General features: G+C 42.9%; 1 protein-coding gene across 11 annotated transcripts in view; it reads left to right on the forward strand.

Annotated features, from left to right (window-relative positions):
- Positions 1 to 9,565: 9,565 nt before the first annotated feature.
- The window catches only part of Kif21a (kinesin family member 21A), a 149,414-nt gene continuing 140,598 nt past the window's right edge, over positions 9,566 to 18,381 (forward strand). For all 11 annotated transcript variants that reach the window (XM_070038738.1, XM_070038753.1, XM_070038765.1 and 8 more), the window contains exon 1: positions 9,566 to 9,836. In XM_070038738.1, coding sequence (XP_069894839.1) covers positions 9,793 to 9,836 — 44 coding nt within the window. In that variant the 5' untranslated portion in view covers positions 9,566 to 9,792. The remainder of the gene's footprint in view (positions 9,837 to 18,381) is intronic.

An 18,381-nucleotide genomic window follows, 5' to 3' on the forward strand; every position in this document is an offset into this window, starting at 1 on the left:
AATCTAATAAACATTAGATGTTCACTGCAGACAGAAGTTAGTAAAATAGACATCTCCAATTTAAAATGTCAACTTCATACTTTTTTTTTTTTTTTGCCTGTCGTGGATCTGAACTCTGGGCCTATGCGCTGTCCCTCAGCTCTTCAGCTCAAGGCGAGCGCTTTACTGCTTGAGCCACAGCGCCACTTCCAGCTTTTTCTGCTTATGTGGTGCTGAGGAATCGAACCCAGGGCCTCATGCATGCAAGGCAAGCACTCTACCACTAAGCTACCTTCCCAGCCCTCAACTTCATACTTTTTATTGCTATTGTTTTTCTGAAACAGAATAAGAATAAAACATCTACCACTTTATTAACTTCACAGCTTTAGGGTATCAAGAGCCATTGGAAATGGAAAAGTAAACATGTAGAGTTGTGATGAACAAACTATGCCAGAAATATAATGAGATGGTTTCAGTGGCTCACACCTCAGGAGAAGGGGGTCTGAGGACTAAGATATGAAGCCAGCACAGGCAGACAAGTTCACTAGACTCCATCTCTTAATTAACCAGTAAAAAAAACTGGGCAGGAGGTATATAGTTCAAGTGGTTAATGTTCCTGCTGTGAGCAAAAAGCTGAGGGAGAGTGTGAGGCTCTGAATTTCAGCCCTGGTACCAGCACCAAGAAGGAGGAAAGAAGTAAAGAAGGAAAGGAAGAGGAGGAAGGAAGGAAGGAAGGAAGGAAGGAAGGGAGGGAGGGAGGGAGGGAGGGAGGGAGGGAGGGAGGGAGGGGAAAAAGAAAGAGAAAAAAGGAAAAGAAAGAAGAAAAGGAGGAAAGGAGAAAGAAAGAGGGAAGGAAGGATGGGAAGGGAAGGGAGAAGGAAGGAGGAAAGAAGAAAGAAAAGAGAAAGAAAAATGGAAGGAAGGAAAGGAGAAAGGAAGGAAAAAAGGAGAAAGAAAGGAAAGAAATAAAGAGGGGGACGGAGGAAGGAAAGGAGAAAGAAGGAAAGAGGAGGGAAGAAATGAAAGAAGGAAAGAAAAGAAAAGAAGAAAGGAAGGGAGAGAGAAAGAAATCAAGAGAACTATAGTTAAACCATGATTGGTTTCTGTTAAAATTTAGGGAACAGCAATAAATTCACAAGCTATGTTTATTTTGTTGCCTTTAAATCACCAGTACCCTTGATTTCACTTCACATTCACAGATTCTTTTGATTCAATTCTAATCATAATTACTAATTTTAAGAACTCAAAATTTCACACAATTATATGTATATATACATAAGTATATATTATATATATAGAAAGAGAGAGAGAAGAAAGAGGAGGGAGGGGAAGAGTGTGTGTGTGAGAGAGAGAAAGAGAGAATGAGAGAGTCAGTACTAGGGCTTAAATTCAGGACGTGGCTTTATATTTTGTTTCTGAGATAGGGTCTCTCTAACCGGGTTTGTCGGAAATATATTATACTCTTGTCTCCATTTCCCATGTAGCTGGGATTATAGGTATATACAACCATATCTGTATGTACAACTATATTTGGCTTGGTAGTCTAATTCTTTTTTTTTTTTTTTTCCGACCTCGGTCTTGAATTCATGCCTGGGGACTGACTGTCCCTGAGGCTTTCTTTGTGCTTAAGACTAGCCCTCTACCACTTGAGCCATAGATCCACTTCTGGCTTTTTTTTTTTTTTTTTTATTAGAGATAAGAGTCTTATGAACTTTCCTGTCCCAGCTGGCTTTGAACCAAGGTGTTCAAATCTCAGCCTCCATGGCTTGGGAAGGTGGCTCAGTAGTAGAGTGCTTGCCTTGCATGCATGAGGCCCTGGGTTCAATTCCTCAGCACCACATATGCAGAAAAAGCTGGAAGTGGGCTGAGGCTCAAGTGGTAGAGCACTGGTCTACAGCTGAAGAACTGGGCGACAGAGCCCAGGCCCAGAGCTCAGGCCCCACAACCGCCACACACACACACAAAAAAAGAACATTGGTATTGCTAAATACATGAGAGGGAAAAGTTAGCTCTACTAAAAGAGGCTAAAATAATTATCTTTTAAAGGTTTAGTTCTAAAATATAAAAAAAGAACAAAACTAAAAAACTAAACAATAACAACAACGAAAACCAAGGCTACAAAGGATGAGATTGTACTGAATGTGTTATCCCTAACTGCCTGTCAAGTCTGGTCCTGCACAGTTAGTTAAAAAAAAAAAAAAAAATGCTCCTCTGAAGAATTTGGCTCCAGACTTTGGCTCAAGACCAGCATGACTTAATAGCTGTAATTTGCATTTGAATGCAATTAACTGGGCCAGTACTTTGAGGGTAATCAAGCTGCCAGCAGAACACATATGCTACAAACTCAACAAAAGTTCAGAGCATTTGAAGAGAGTTCTCATTCTCAGAATTTCCCTTACACGTGACATGAAGATCCAGGACAAATGCAATTTAAGTCTTCATATTTTGGTAGTAAGTATGAGTAACACAATACAATCTAATTTTTATATAATGTTTTTATTTATTACTTTAGTGTGTCAGTTCTGGCACTTGAACTCAGAAGACAAGTGCTGTCCCTTAGCTTTTTCACTAAAGGCTGGTGCTCTACCACTTAAGCCATACCTCCTCCTGGACTTTTCTGCTCAAGCTGCCATGGAATCATGATCCTCAGATTTCAACTTCCTGAGTAGTTAGGGTTACAAGCATGAGCCACCAGCATCCAGCTAACTTTTTTATTCTTAATAAAGTTTTAATTCACTACTTTTGGCAATATAAATAGATAAGAAGGAAAAAGAAAATCTTTGAATTCTTACTTTTCACTCATGAATGACTCCTATCAAGAAACAGAAGTGAGAAATAAGCAGAAGTGAGAAAAATCTTTATAAACAAGAGTTAGCATTACATGCCTGTAATCCTAGCTACTCAGAAGGCTGAGATCTGAGGATCACGGCTCACAGCCAGCTAGAGCAGGAACGTCTGTGAGACTCTTTTTTTTTTTTTTTTTTGTCGGTTGTGGGGCTTGAACTCTGGGCTTGGGTGCTGTCCCTGCACTCGGTTTATTGGAGATAAGAGTCTCATGGGCTTTTCTGCCAGTCTGGCTTTGAACTGTGATCCTCAGCTCTCAGCCTCCTAAGTAGCTAGGATTATAGGCCTGAGCCACCAGCACACGGCCCCATGAGAGTATCTCCAATAAACCACTAGAAAACCAGAAGTGGCGCTCTGGCTCAAGTGGTAGAGCACTTGCCTTGAGCTGAAGAGCTGAGGGACAGCGCCCAGGCCCAGAGTTCAAGCCCCAAGATGGACCAAAAAAAAAAAAAAAAACAAAACCTGTAAAAGGAGTTAGCATAAATATTAATAAATGGCTTTAATAAAAGTAAATTACTACAATAAGGATTTAAGAAAGCAGAGGTATGGCTCTAGTGGTAGAGTGCCAGCTTTAAGTGGAAAAGCCAAGACAAAGAACGAGTCCATGAGTTCAAGCCCCATAGCAGCATACACACACACACACACACACACACACACACACACACACACACACACACACACACACACACACACAGAGAAAGAAAAAGGAATTTAAGGGGTTTGGGGCACAGCTCTAGTCATAGAGTACAAGTGTCAGTTATTAAATTCAAGTTCCCTTCTCAGATCCCCCCAAAAAAGAATTTAAGATCATCTGATTATTAGTCTTTATATGCAAACATTTATCATGTACACCAAGATTTTTTAACCCCAAACACTTAAATACTTACGAAACTAACAATGAAAAGCAAAGAGCCTAGATTCAAAATATCTGACTTTTTTCTTGTTTTTAATCTCTACCACTAACTTGTTATGCAGTGGTGTGTGTGTGTGTGTGTGTGTGTGTGTGTGTGTGTGTGTGTGTGTGTGTGTGTGTGTGTGTGAAGGGGCAAGGAAAACTGCTGATGGCCTTCTATTCTCTCTTAACTGCAAGTCAATGGGATAGGTTAGGATAGTAAAATGTTTTTCATTTGCAGAATGAAAGGAACACTGCTAATGATTATTTGCTGGTGCACAGAATCTTTTCTTCTCTCTGTGTTGAATACCACCTTTAATAGATACCATAGGCTAAGAATAGTCTTTCTGTAGAACTATAACTAGGAGGCACTAGTTTAGCTATGATGAAAACTTGTTTTATGTTGAAATGAAAGCAGAGCATGCTCTTCTGGTAATCACTGACTTACTTCTTCAAGAAATAAGTACTGGCTCTGCTGGTGTTCTACACTTTCTGCCCTTAAGGAACTTGCAATCTATTTGAGGAGTTAGTAAGTGAATTTTACCACCACAATGAAGACATACGTAAAATGTCATGGTAATTTGGCAGGAGAAAAAGTCATATATATATACATATATATATATGTATATATATGTGTGTGTATATATATATATATATATATATATATACATACTTATATGTCCAGAAAAGGGATGAAATCAGTAAAATAGCATATTTCCTAAAAAATTTCTTTTCTTAAATTTCTTTGTTTGTTGTGGGTTCTGGGGCTTGAATTCAGGACCTGGGTACTCTCCCTGAGCTTTGTTTGCTCCAGAACAGCACTCTACCACTTGAGCTGCAGCTCCACTTCTGGTTTTCTGGTGGTTAATTGGAGATAAAGAGTCTCACAGACTTTCCTGCTGGGGCTGACTTCTAACTACAATCCTCAGATCTCAGCCTTGTGAGTAGCTAGTATTTCAGGCATGAACCACTGGTTGCCCAGCTTTGTTTGGTTTTTAAAGCTAGGCCATAAATAAGGATAACATTTTAACAGACGTTGTTAGAAAGGTTTCTCATATATATAATTTGGAGAAATTATTATACCTATTTTCTAGGGCAATAATTGAAATAATACATGTCAAGCATTTAACATAATATACTGACTTGGTAGAATAGCTCTAAAAAGATTTTTTTGGTTGTAATTAATGAGAAAACCTATAAAACAAAACAAGATATGTGAAATTAATTGACATTTCTGATTATAGGATTAAAGGTTAGTTTTTAAAAGTCATTTTCAAAAAAGATTCCTGAGATGATGGTTGTCTAGGCATGTTTTGCCAAAACCAGTTTTTTACAAAGGAACTATAATCAGAACTTTTTCTTTTAATCCTTCTACTAGTTGCAAAAAAAGAAAGAGCTAATCACTGATTAGAACTGAAAATCAGACAACTGTAGAAGATTGAAAGTGAGTGAATCAGGGAGGTCCTAACCTTAGGGCAGGTAGTAGCTTCTTTTTGACTGCCTATTCTGGGTGTGTAGGAATAAATCTTTTTGCCTTAGACCAGTGCATATGAAGCATCACTACCTGCTTATAAAATCACACCATAGCCAAGTGCTGGTCACTCATCACCTGTTATCCTAGTTGCTCTGGGGAATGAGATCTAAGGATTGCAGTTTGAAGCCAGCCTAGGCAGGAAAATCCATGAGACTCTTATTTCCAAGTAAGCAGGATAAAGGTATTCCAGTTTTTGAACTGGAGGTGTGATTTAAATAGCAGAGTCCCACTTTGAGTGAAAAAAGCAAAGTGGAAGCACAAAGCCCTGAATTCAAGCCCTAGTACCTGCAAAAAACAAGCAAAAACACCACCCCATATTTGCAAAGATACTTATAATAAATTAACTATTAGTTGATTGTTTATTCATTAGGAGTTAGCAGAACTAAACAAACAAACAAACAAACAAACAAACAAAACCAACAACGAAAACCCAACTCTTTCAAAATAACTCTATAAGGTACACGGACAAAATATATCACAGGTTAAAAAGTCTAAACTTAGAAAGGCCCAAAGTCACAATCACTCAGCTAATATTTAATGGAACCTTCTATATTCTAGACACCATTGAGGGAGCAACAGAACTATCAGTGAATACAATAGAAATAATCTCTAATAATCTCTACTGTTGGGGAGCTCCTAGGGAAATGAAGGGAAGAAGACAATAAACAACAACAAAACCAAGAGAGTATCAGTTAGTGATAGAACTGAGAAGAGATAAAATATAGTGAATGCTTTGAGTGCAGTTACCAGCTCCAGCCATCACAGAGGGCCTCATGCTCCGAAGGCCCCATTGGCTTAATACTCTGCTGTCAACCTCTTTTTTTTTTTTTTTTGTCGGCCGTGGGGCTTGAACTCTGGGCCTGGGCGCTGTCCCTCAGCTCTTCAGCTCAAGGCGAGCGCTCTACCACTTGAGCTACAGCGCCACTTCCGGTTTTCTGGTGGTTTATTGGAGATAGGAGTCTCACGGTCTCTCCTGCCCGGGCTGGCTTTGAACCGCGATCCTCAGATCTCAGCCTCCTGAGTAGCTAGGATTACAGGCGTGAGCCACCAGCGCCCGGCTTTGCTGTCAACCTCTTGTGATTTGTGTGTGTGTGTGTGTGTGTGTGTGTGTGTGTGTGTGTGTGTTGTGTGTACCTCTGTTAGTGAAACTTGAACTCAGGGCCTCACATACCATATTCCACTGGCTTTCTCACTCAAAAATTGGTGCCCTACCACTTCAGCCATACCCACATATCTTGCTTTTTGCTACTGAACTGGAGATAAAAGTCTCTCAGCTCTGTATGTCTGGACTGGCTTTAAACCTGGATCCTCAGATTTCAGTTTCCTGAGTATTTTGGATTACAGATGTGAGCCACTGGAGTCTGACTCTGTGTTACTCTAGTACATTGTTTCTTCTGTTCTTTTGAGAAAAAAAAGACATATTCATATATGAACTTGGAAAAAGGAATTCTATAATTCTTATGATTTTAACATGCGTTAAGTGTTCTTGTATTTATGTTTAAAACAGGATTTATTATAAGCAAGCAATCTAAAAATTTCTATCTTTATGGAGAGTAATGTTAAGTACTAAATAAAATAGTAATCGGTTGAGAGAACTTGGAAGAAAGCAGGGGAACCTCCATATTTCCATGCACAGAGCAGTATTTTTATTCTGTTTTTCTATCAATATTATCATTTGTACATTATCATTTTGTACTTGGTTATAACAATCATGTAGCTGGCCTTTGTTGGTGTACTGCTTTCAAAATACTATTCAAGTTGATAGCAAAAAGTCCAGAATAAGCCAATTATGGGAAGGTGTGGGGAAAGACAATTTTAGTTAATAGATAGTTCAGACCCCAGATGGATACGAAGGAGGCTGCGATCTGAGGATCAATCCAAGCCAATCTGAGCGGGGAAAATCATGAAACTGGCATCTTCATTTAAACATCAGAAAAGCCAGAAGTAGAAATAGAAATATGACTCAAGTGGGAGGGTGTCTGCAAAAAAGGGAAAATGCCCAGGCCTGGAGTTCAAACCCAGTAACCTAGTACCAGCCTGGGGGGGGGGGAGAGGAAGAGAGAGAGAGAGAGAGAGAGAGAGAGAGAGAGAGAGGCACAGAGACAGAGAGGCAGAGACAGAGACAGACAGAGACAAACAGAGGGAGACAGACACAGACACAGACACACACAGACACAGAGAGGCAGAGACAGAGAAATTGTACAAATGTCTTTTTCTTGCTAAATATGCTCTGCTGTTCTTGCTTTTCTTGAAGCTTTCATCAAAGCTGAGATCTCTGTAAAGTGGCCAGTCCAGATCCTTCTAATAGGGCCTGCCAGGGCATGATTAAAGACAGCAGCTTTGATAGAGAGGTAGATATACTAGGAAAGACTCTCCAGAGACTTACCTCCAAGATTTTTGCCACTAATTTGGCTTAGAATGATGCTCCTGTCTCTACCTTCCTTACCTCTTCCTATTTAGGTTCACTGTAACTACTTACTAGGTGGGGAGATTAAGAGACAGAATATGTTTGAAACTATAATTACATATCCTATGCACTTTCCCATAGGTCGAAATCTTACTATTTCATTGCTTTTGTTGTTGTTCCAAAGTGTGCTGCTTCTTTTGACCCACATTTGTATCTCTGCTGACTAGGATGAGTAGGTGTGTGATTTTTAGCTTATATATACTTGGGCAGTGTCTTTCTTTAGATCTTGCCATTTAATCTATTACCCTGTTTTGTACAAAGCCACATGTTTATTTATAGAACTGTGTGGAGCGGTCCACAAAGGATTCTCTGAGGCAAAGCTAACAAAGACTTTCACAGCACTATCCAAAGGTATGTGGTACCACAATCGTGACAAGCAAAAACCACCCTGGAATAATGTTGTTAGAAACCTGGGACCGGGAGAAGTTGTTGTTATTGTTCTTTTTTTGGGGAGGGGGTGTCCAGCAAGGAGAGAGAATCAGTTGGGAGATATTGGCCACACAATTTCTTTTTTTTTTTTTTTTTTTTGTCGGTCGTGGGGCTTGAACTCTGGGCCTGGGCGCTGTCCCTCAGCTCTTCAGCTCAAGGCGAGCGCTCTACCACTTGAGCTACAGCGCCACTTCCGGTTTTCTGGTGGTTTATTGGAGATAGGAGTCTCACGGTCTCTCCTGCCCGGGCTGGCTTTGAACCACGATCCTCAGATCTCAGCCTCCTGAGTAGCTAGGATTACAGGCGTGAGCCACCAGCGCACAATTTCTTATGTGCAGGTGTGTGTTCGTGTGTGTGTGTGAACTCAGGCAGAGCCAGGATGCTGTCTCTGAGCCTTTTCTGATCCAGGCTAGCACTCTACCATTTAAGCCAAAACTCCATTTTTGGTTTTTTGATGCTTAGAGTTCAGAGTCTCACAGACTTTCTCCTCTAGCCGGTTGGGAACCAGGATCCTCAGATCGCAGCCTCCTGGGCAGCTAAGATTACAGGCATAGAGCCACCCATGCTCAGTCACTTCTCATTTTGATGGCTGTAATTCAGTTCTGGGAACACGGGGCAATACCAAGGTTCAGTGCATTTTCCAGGGTTGCCAGTGATTGCACAGAAACACTAGGAAGTCAGAATAGATCCTTGGCTGGTAGGGTGCCAGCTGCAGAGCAGAGTGAGACAGACTCGGGTGGACAAAGGCGAGGAGCCAGGTAGCCCAAACCTGCCCACTGTGAGCGAGGAGGAAAAGGGGGTCAAAGTCCAAGCTTGCAGAGAGGACGCTAAGGCCACGAGGGCGGCACCGAGCGTCCACAAAGCCGGGCAGCAGCTGGTCAGCTCCCGGCCGGCTGCTTGGTGAACTGGCGTTCTGGAGATTTGGAAAGGTCTGCCTCTCTTCTAGGCATGGGCGGCTTCACCCTCAGCAGTCTGGAAGCAGGGAGCCCAGGGCTGGTGGCCCCGGGGCGTGGGCAGTCTGCGGCCGCAGCGGTCCCTGCCCTCCCTCCCGTGTCCTCCCTGTCCAGCTGCGCCTGGCAGTGCCCGGCGGGGCGTGGCCCGCTCCCTCGCCACAGGCTGGGGGCGGGCGCTGACGCAGTGCGGGGGGTGGTGGTGGTGGGGGGAACCGGGCCCAGGGCGCCCGGGGCGGGCGGGCCGGGCCGGGCAGGGCAGGCCGCGCGCCCAGTCCTTCCCGCTGACCCTGGAGGCCGCGTCCCCACCGGAGGGGGGCAGGGCGCACTCAGCCGGCCTCCGGAGGCCACCGGCGCGGCCTGCGCGCTCCAGTCGCCACGTCCCCGCCCCTGAAGCCCGAGGGCGGTGCGGGGTGGCAGAGGGGAGGGGGAGGGAGGGGGCGGGCGGGGGAGGAGAGGGGGCGGGCTCCCGCGCGCCCGTCAATCACCTGCTCCAGCCGCGGCCTCGCTGCCGCCGCCGCCGCCGCCCCCACCTTTCCATTCAGTCGCCCAACATGGCTGGAGCACGGCGGAGGTGAGCCGGCCGCCCTGCCGCGCAGCCCCGCACCCGGGCGGGGCGCCTCAGCGTCTAACTGCGGAGAGCGAGCGAGCGAGCGAGCGAGAGAGCGAGGCCCCGGGATCCGGCGCGGCTGCCAGCATGTGGGGCGCCCCGGATGAGAGCTCCGTGAGGGTGGCTGTCAGGTGAGGAGCGCGCGGGCGCGGGGCGCGGGGGACCGGCCCGCGGGGCCCGGTCCGCACCGCACAGCACCTCCGCGGAGGCAGAGACACCTGAGCGGGGTCCCGGCCGCGGTGCAGCCTGAGGCGGTCACCCGGTGCCCCCCCCCCCCGGGCCCGGCGCGCGCGGAGGCCCGGCGCTGGGACCCCCGCCCCGGCCGCGCGGGCGTCTGCTGGGGGCCGGAGGTTGGCCCTGAGGCTCGGAGGTCCTCCCCTCCCTCTCCTTCGCGGGGTGTCCCGGCTCCGCAGCCCGCGGGCCTGCGGGCCACAGTCACCTCAGGCGGGCTTGGCCTCCCCCCCACCGGCGCCCGATCGCCTGGTTTGTTGGTTGTGCCTGGAGATGGAGCTGCGCCGGGCTGCGCGCTGTGCTTTTGATTATGGTGTGTGTGTGTGTGTGTGTGTGACTGTGTGTGTGTGAGACGTGTGTGTGTGTGTGTGTGTGTGTGTGTGTGTGTGTGTGTGAGACGTGTGGCCTCCCCTCCCCTGGCAAAGCGGAGACAAAGCGTGACGCTGTCCGCGCTGGCTGTCGCGGCCCCACCGCGCACCCACTCTGATTCTTTCCACCCCCCCCCCCCCGCCCGCGCCTTCCAGGGCCTCGGGGTGCGCACCCGGGTGGGGGGGTGGTGCAGGAGACACGACTGGCGACACAGCCTCTCAAAGGTGCAAAGAGAGGGACTTCAGGACAGAAATTGCCCCTGGGGATAGATGTGGAACCCCCAGGGTCCCGTGGGGACGGAGGGGGGCGGGAGCGGGGCGCATCCCGAGTGGGCAGCCGAGTGGATACAACCTGTCGGTGACATCCGGGGTGGTGTGTGTGTGTGTGTGGGGGGATTGAAACACTAGCGTTGTATAAGCCGGGCACGAGTCGGCAGTGTCATGTCGATGATTTGGTTTGATTCATACCAAGAAGGAAAACTCTTGACAGTTGGGTCATGGAAAAAAAAAATTGCAACATCATCAGACTGTTTTTAAAAAATTAATGAAGCATTCATCGTAGGGCCACAGCGCGTGGCTTTCCCTGCTCTGAGAGCCCTCTGTCAATTCATTTCTCTTTATTCAGTAGCTTGAAAGATGACACAAATAATCTGCTCCTTTCCCCTCCCCCCAACTTCCCCAGACATCCACAGTTGTGAGAGAGAAAAGAAAAATCTTCCACTCTGGTGGTTTATTCTGGAAAGGGGTTTTGAAAATCATGTCATGCAAGCATTTCTATACTCTTTATATTGACGACAAATCTTGATGAGGGATAGCAATAGTAATTTTATATACATGGTATCTTTTTTTCGGTCGTGGGGCCTGAACTCTGGGCCTGGGCGCTGTCCCTCACTGAGCTGTTCAGCTCAAGGCCAGCCCTCTTCCTGCTTTTTCTGCTTATGTGGTGCATGCAAGGTAAGCACTCTACCACTGAGCCACCTTCCCAGCCCTAGACATGGTATCTTCAATCAACTTAAACAAGAGAATGAATTCAAAAGCTTAAAAATCTTTGCTATATTTTAATATTTTACAGAGGAGGAAACAATCACCAGTAGAGGCGACAGTTTTATGACTGTTTAGAAAGGCCTGTTATAAAGCTTTAAAGTTCTAATTCAGCCTCTTTGGTTACTCAGGGGCTATGTATGCATTGTTAGAAAAGCTCCCCTCCCCCCCTTCATTGATACTACCTTCCTTTTGGCTATATGAATTAATAAGTGTACCAGGGCAAAGGAAGGGGAAAGAAAAGCCAGGAAGACAGTCTTATTTAGCAGGATCTAGCATGGAAGGTAAGGAAAGAACATAGAATAGTAATATAAACAGAAATGGTATTTATAATAATTTTCTTTTGGGATTTGTACGCATGCATTCTTTAGAATATACTAGAACATTGTGGGGACCATTATGTTTGACACTGCTTCCAATTGATGTGAACAGTCCTGGACCACCCTGAAATGAAGTAACAAATAAATCATTTTATATTTGGCTTTGATATGCATATGAGGACTTTTTAGGTGGATATGGGTGAGTCTGATTTTGGAGGGGAAAGGGTTTATACACATAGTAACAGAACTTAGCAATTCACACGATTAAGATTTCATTTGGCAAAATTTCTGACTTTTTTCTTTTTTAATGAAATACATTGTTCTCTGGTCTGAACAGAAATATCCCTTAAACTTTACTCAGGATAGAAATGCCTTAGTTATTTTAAACTCCTTGAATATTTACTTATCTATTTATTTAGTGCCACTACTGGGGCCTGGGTGCTGTCTCTTAGTTTTTTAACTCAAGTCTGGTGTTCTGTCACTTTTGCCACACCTCCATTTCCAGCTTTTTGGTGGTTAATTGGAGATAAAAATCTCACAGACTTTCCTGCCCTGTCTGGCTTCAAACTGCTATCCTTGGATTTCAGTCTCCTAAGTAGCTATGATTATTACAGATGTGAGCTTCCAGCACCTGGCTTGAACATTCCTTTTCAACAAATATTTCTTGAGTATATATCTTTATTATTCTGATTTCTGCATTTAAAATAGTAAAATATGTTGCACATATGTCATATATCAGAGTCAGGACTGACTATTAAGATGTTTTATGTCATGTAAACATTTGAGTAACTGCTTACAATAATTTATGACTTAGATCCTGTTGTGTTTGTTGGCCCTCTTACTGAAGGGGCACAAAAGCACTGGCTGCCCAAAGTTAAACGGGATAGCTATGGTAGAAGCAGAGTTCTAACTCAGACAGCTTGAGTTAACAGCACAAGTTCTTAACCATTAACTGTGTATAGGCAAGAGGCAAGAACGTGCTTTGCAAAGTGTGAGTTAGCTTAAGGTCAGCCGCTTCTTCCTGTTACAAAACTATTTCCATGACAAGGGAGTGATTTTGACAAGTCATTCATTCATGTCTTGACATTGCTAGAAGAAAAGACAGAGCTAAGAAAGAGAAGCCTGAACTTAAATCCATTAAAGATGTCCTTAGAAATCTTTCCATGTCCTCCAATCTGACTCTCCAAGTTATGTATGACAGGCTTTTACATGATACAGAAATTAATATCAATGGGGTGCTGGTACCTTATGCCTGTAATCGTAACTATTCAGTAAATTGAAATCTGAGGATAATGGTTCAAAGTCAGCCTGGGTAGGAAAGTCTGAGACTCTTATATCTCCAATTAACCACCAAAAAAAGGAGAAAATGGAGGTGTGGCTAAGAATACTTAGCCTTGAGCAAAAAAGCTCAGGTAAGCACCTAGGCCTTATGCACGCGCGCGCGCGCGCGCGCACACACACACAACACACACGTAAGAAAAGGAAAGAGAAAGGATAGAAAAAAGAAACAATATGAAGGGCTAGCAATACATGCCTAGCAAGTATTAAGGCCCTGAGTTCAAAACCCCACTACTACCACAGACACAACTAAACCAAAAATAAATCAACACAAAATGCCATTTTTACACACAAAATCAACAGAAACTTTTAACCTGCCTTTCCTTCTCAATGAATATTGGAGTCATTTTATTAACAAATCCACTCATTCTAGTGATTATGGAGTAATAGATACTAGCATTGACTCCATTCAGGTAAACTTGCAAAGCTACCTGGTGCTTGTGTTTTATTAGAGACTTATAAATATGATAAAACCTATGACTGTTATGTCTCTCAAAATAATGACACTTATATGTCAGGAAAAGATATTGAACAGAAAGTTTCTCATTTAGGAAAAAATTTTTAATGTGCTTTCTAAAGGTGCTCTTTGTTTGATATAGTATATTTGAGGTATGTTTCATTGAAGTAGATATGGATTCAGAAGATAGAATTGCTGTCCAACCCCATATGGCTATTAAATACCTGAAATATAAGTAGTTCTATTGTGGAACTGATTTTTAAATTTAATTTTAGTTAACTTAAATTTAAAATCTAGTTCTTGATTCGCCTATTGGATACTTAAGTATTCTTAGAACAATTTGGTTATCTAGATCTACCTTTTCAACTGGAATGCTCATGAAATCTAATTACTGACAATGCATTTCATGTAGAAATTTGTGTTGCTAGGCACTGGTGGCTCATGCCTGTAAGTCTAGCCACTTAGAAGGCTGAAATTTGACGATTGTGATTCCATGCCAGGCTTGTCAGGAAAAGTCCATGAGACTTTTATCTCCTTTAACCAACAAAAAGATGAAAGTGGAACTATGGCTCAAGTGGTAGAGCAACAGCCTTGAGGGGAAAAGCTAAGGGACAGTACCCAGGCCCTGAGTTCAAGCCCCAGTGTCAGCACCCACACAAACTTTGATCCACATACAGTGACTGAATACTTTGAATTTTAAGTACCCAGTCTGAAAAAAAATGAATGTAATCATTATGGTAATCTTTATATTGATTACATGTTGAAATGCTATTTTGATTACACCAAGTTAAGCATTAAAATGAATTTTATCAATTTGTTCTTCAGAAATGTGGTTAAGTTGGGCTCAGCAGCTCATGCTTATATCCTGGCTACTTGGGAAGCTGAGATTTGTAGAGTCATGAGTTGAGACCAGTGGGAGCAAAGAGTTTGTGAACTTTCCCAATATCAACCAATAATAATAATAGTAGTAGTAGTAGTAATAATAAAAACTGGGCACAATAGTGTGCACCTGTCATCCCAGTTGTACAGAAAGCGTAAATAGGAGGTTCATGATCCAGGCTGTCCCAGAACAAAAGTGAGACCCTATTAAAAAAAATGCTAATGAAAGCAAAAAGGGTTTAAAGGTGTGCCTGCCTAACGAGCACAAGGCCCTGAGTTTAAACCCTGATACTATCAAAAAATTAGTTTCTAGAAACTTTAAACATGAACATACATAGTTTGAACACATATAGTTTGCATTTCATATATGTTGGTGAGTACTTCTTTATAACATAGTATAAAATAAAACAGTTGCCAGGCACCGGTGGCACATGTCTGTAATTCTAGCTATTCTGAGGCTGAGACTTGGTTCATAATCAGCCTGGGCAGATATTTGAGAGATTCCATTTCCAATTAACTAGCAAAAAGCTTGGCCAGAGGTTTGGCTCAAGTAGTAGACTGTCAATTGAGCAAGCAAGCCAAATGAGCTTGAGGCCCTGACTTCAAGCCCCGGTACTGTCACAAATAAAACTGTTGACAGGCATATAAAGACTTAAACTAAGCATACCTTGAGGGCACAGAAATACCAAATATTGGTATTTGCTTTTACAGTGGTTAGACATACATGCACATACATATAGATACACACAGACACACAGACAGACAGACACACAAACACATAATGTAGTTTAACAGCAATATTTTTTTTTCTTCAAGGTGCATTGGGATATTGATCAGTTTTTGAAGCAAGCCCATGCAGAAAAGTTTGAGATTCCATCTCAAAAAAGAACAACTAGAAAAAGTAGGTTAGAATGCCAGCCTAGCAAGTAAGCCAAGTGAGTGCCTGAACCTAGAGTTCAAGCCCTGGTATTAGCAAAAAAAAAGAATTAGAACTGAAACTCAAATTTCTGATTTCTGTTTCTATGTTTTTTTTTTTTGTTTTTTTTTTGGGTCCGGTCGTGGGGCCTGAACTCTTGGTCTGGGTGCTGTCCCTCAGCTCTTCAGCTCAAGGCTAGCACTCTACCACTTGAGCCACAGCGCCACTTCAGGCTTTTTTTTTTTTTTTCTGCTTATGTGGTGCTGAGGAATCGAACCCAGGGCCTTAAGCATGCAAGGCGAGCGCTCTACCACTGAACCAACTTCCCAGCCCTGTTTCTATGTTCTTAAACATGCTTCCAAGTATTTAAAGATATTACATTAATTTCAATTAGTAAGTATCTTTCTGAGACACAAATATATTTGAAATAAATTATTTGAAACAATTTAATATTTATTACACTTAGTATATTTTATGCAAAAATTGGACTCCAAAGTCTATGCATTAGGGGAATATTATATATATATATATATTTAAATAAAATACTGTGTTTGGAATCTATCTATCTATCTATCTATCTATCTATCTATCTATCTATCTATCTATGCATGCTCATATGCATTTGTGTTTGGCTTAGAATAAAAGAGAAGGACTGGGCTGGGAAGGTGGCTCAATGGTGGAGTGCTTGCCTTGCATGCTTGAGGCCCTGGGTTCGATTCCTCAGCACCACATAAGCAAAAAGAAAAAAGCCGGAAGTGACACTATGTCTCAAGCGGTAGAGTGCTAGCCTTGAGCTGAAGAGCTGAGGGACAGCACCCAGGCCCAGAGTTCAGGCCCCACCATTGACAAAACAACGGCAACAACAAAACAAAAAACAAAAAAAAAGAGAAGGGACTAAAGAACAAGACAAAAATAGGAATTATTAAATGCCTAAAACTTGTTGATTCTTCTTTTTCAGATATGGTTTAAGAAGTTTAAAAAGTGTAGTGAACCTGTTGAGTGCTATTGGCTCACATCTGTAATCCTAGCTACTCAGGAGGCTGAAATTTGAGGAGTGAAGTTTGAAGCCAGCCCTAGGCAGGAAAGCCATGAGACTCATACCTGCAATTGACCACCAAAAAGCCAGAAATGGAGCTGTGGCTTGAGTGGGACAGTTCCAGGCTTGAGTAGAAAAAGCTAAGAAAAGTCCTAAGCCTGGAGTTCAAATTTTAGTCGACCTGTTTGTAATTTGTGGCACTGGATGGCTTTTCCTGTTTCTTGTTTATTATTTCCCCTTGAGCTTTAGCCATCCTACCTGCTAATTGATTAATATTTTGAAGCATAATTATGGGGTAGTGAACGGTGCACTAGAAAATCCAGTTTAGTGAAGCCAGGAAAGCAGAAATTACCCTGGCAGTTAATACCATCATCTGTACAATCCTTTAAGTTCTCATCCATTTATCCTTGAAGAAGCTGACTTAGAATCATGATTATTATTGATGTTCCCTCTTTCCCCCTCCCCCAACAACATGTTGAAACTCAACTGTGAGTCCTTGGCTTAAAAATAGCTGTTTTGTGTCAAAAATTATGGATGATCTGATATCATCTGATTTTTAGATCTGGAAGGAAAACGCTTCAGTCAAAACCTGTATGCAAGTATATGCATACCTTGTATAATTAGGACAGTTCTAGTGAAGGAAAACATTTTTTTTGTTGTTCTCTTTAACATTTCCTCTGGAAAGGGGATTTGTGAATTCTGTTGTTTTGCTTGTTTTCCCAGTGTGTTAACTGTTTAATCTTCTCAGAGTGCTAGCATAGTTTTCCTATGGCTCAGGCTTTATGTGAAGCAAATGACAGCCAACTAGTGGGACAATTTTCACAACACTAGGATTATTATGAGGTCTTTTTGAATGCTTAAGAATTATATTTGAGGGCTGGGAAGGTGGCTCAGTGGTAGAGCGCTTGCCTTGCATGCATGAGGCCCTGGGTTCGATTCCTCAGCACCACATAAGCAAAAAGAAAAAAGCCGGAAGTGGCGCAGTGGCTCAAGTGGTAGAGTGCTAGGCTTGAGCTGAAGAGCTGAGGGACAGCGCCCAGGCTCAGAGATCAGGCCCCACGACCAGACCCTCCCCCCCCCCAAAAAAAAAAAAAAAGAATTATATTTGAGCCTACTGCTGGTGCTACTCAGGAGTTGAGATCTAAGGATTGAGGATTGAAGCCAGCTCGGGCTGGAAACTCGTGGAGAGTTTCATCTCCAGTTAACCACTTCCAGCATTTTGGTAGTTAATTAGGGATAAGGGATTTTTCCACCTAGGCTAGCTTGGAACCATGAACCTTCTATGTCAGCCTTTTAAGTAACTAGGGTAACAGGTGTTGTATAACTGGCTTACTTAATCATTTTTCTTTTTTTTTTTTTAAAGGGAGCACAAATGTATTGATTGTATCATAATAGTGTAACATTTGAAGCCTGTTGGGGTTGTTGATATAAAACAAATAGCTAAATGTGCAGACTAGACCAGAGAACTCTCAGGATCAGCTTTGGGATCAGCTTTCATAGGACCATGCTTTTCCGTCTGTTTCTTCAGCATAAGAAAGGAACTAAGGGGGTTGGAGGTCCCTCAGGTGCATAAAGTGTCCAGTAGTGAGTTCTAATCCTGGGCTCAGATAGAAAAAAAAAAAAAGGGAAACAAGAAAAATGTCATATGTCCCTGTGTATAAATGAGGATCATGGACTCACTGAGAGGCCAGGAAACCGAAGACACAGGAGATCTCAGGCCTTATTCTTTGTTTCTGTTAGTAGGTTGTAAGATTTCTTCTTTTTTCTTGTCTTTTGGAGCTCTGCTAAGGTTAGAACTCAGGCCCTTACATTTTTAAGGAAGTACTCTAATGCTTAAGACACACCTTCAGCCCAGCTTCTTTTAGTTTGTTTTTCAGATAATGCCTTGGGTTTTGGCCTAGGGCTAATCTAGCCCTTCTATCTCAGACTTGCATGTTCCTAAGATTACAGACAGAGTCTTGCTTTTTGTCTGAACTGTCCTGGAGCCATGATCCTCCTGTTCTCTGCCTTCTGTGTGGTTGAATTACAGATGTGTACTGCCATTCCTAGCCTCAAGATTTTAGTTTGTGAAATTAGATTAAACTTTATTG

This window comes from Dipodomys merriami, unplaced genomic scaffold (genome assembly GCF_024711535.1).
Source record: "Dipodomys merriami isolate MVZ:Mamm:240054 unplaced genomic scaffold, mDipMer1.0.p SCAF_10, whole genome shotgun sequence".
Lineage (NCBI taxonomy): Eukaryota > Metazoa > Chordata > Mammalia > Rodentia > Heteromyidae > Dipodomys > Dipodomys merriami.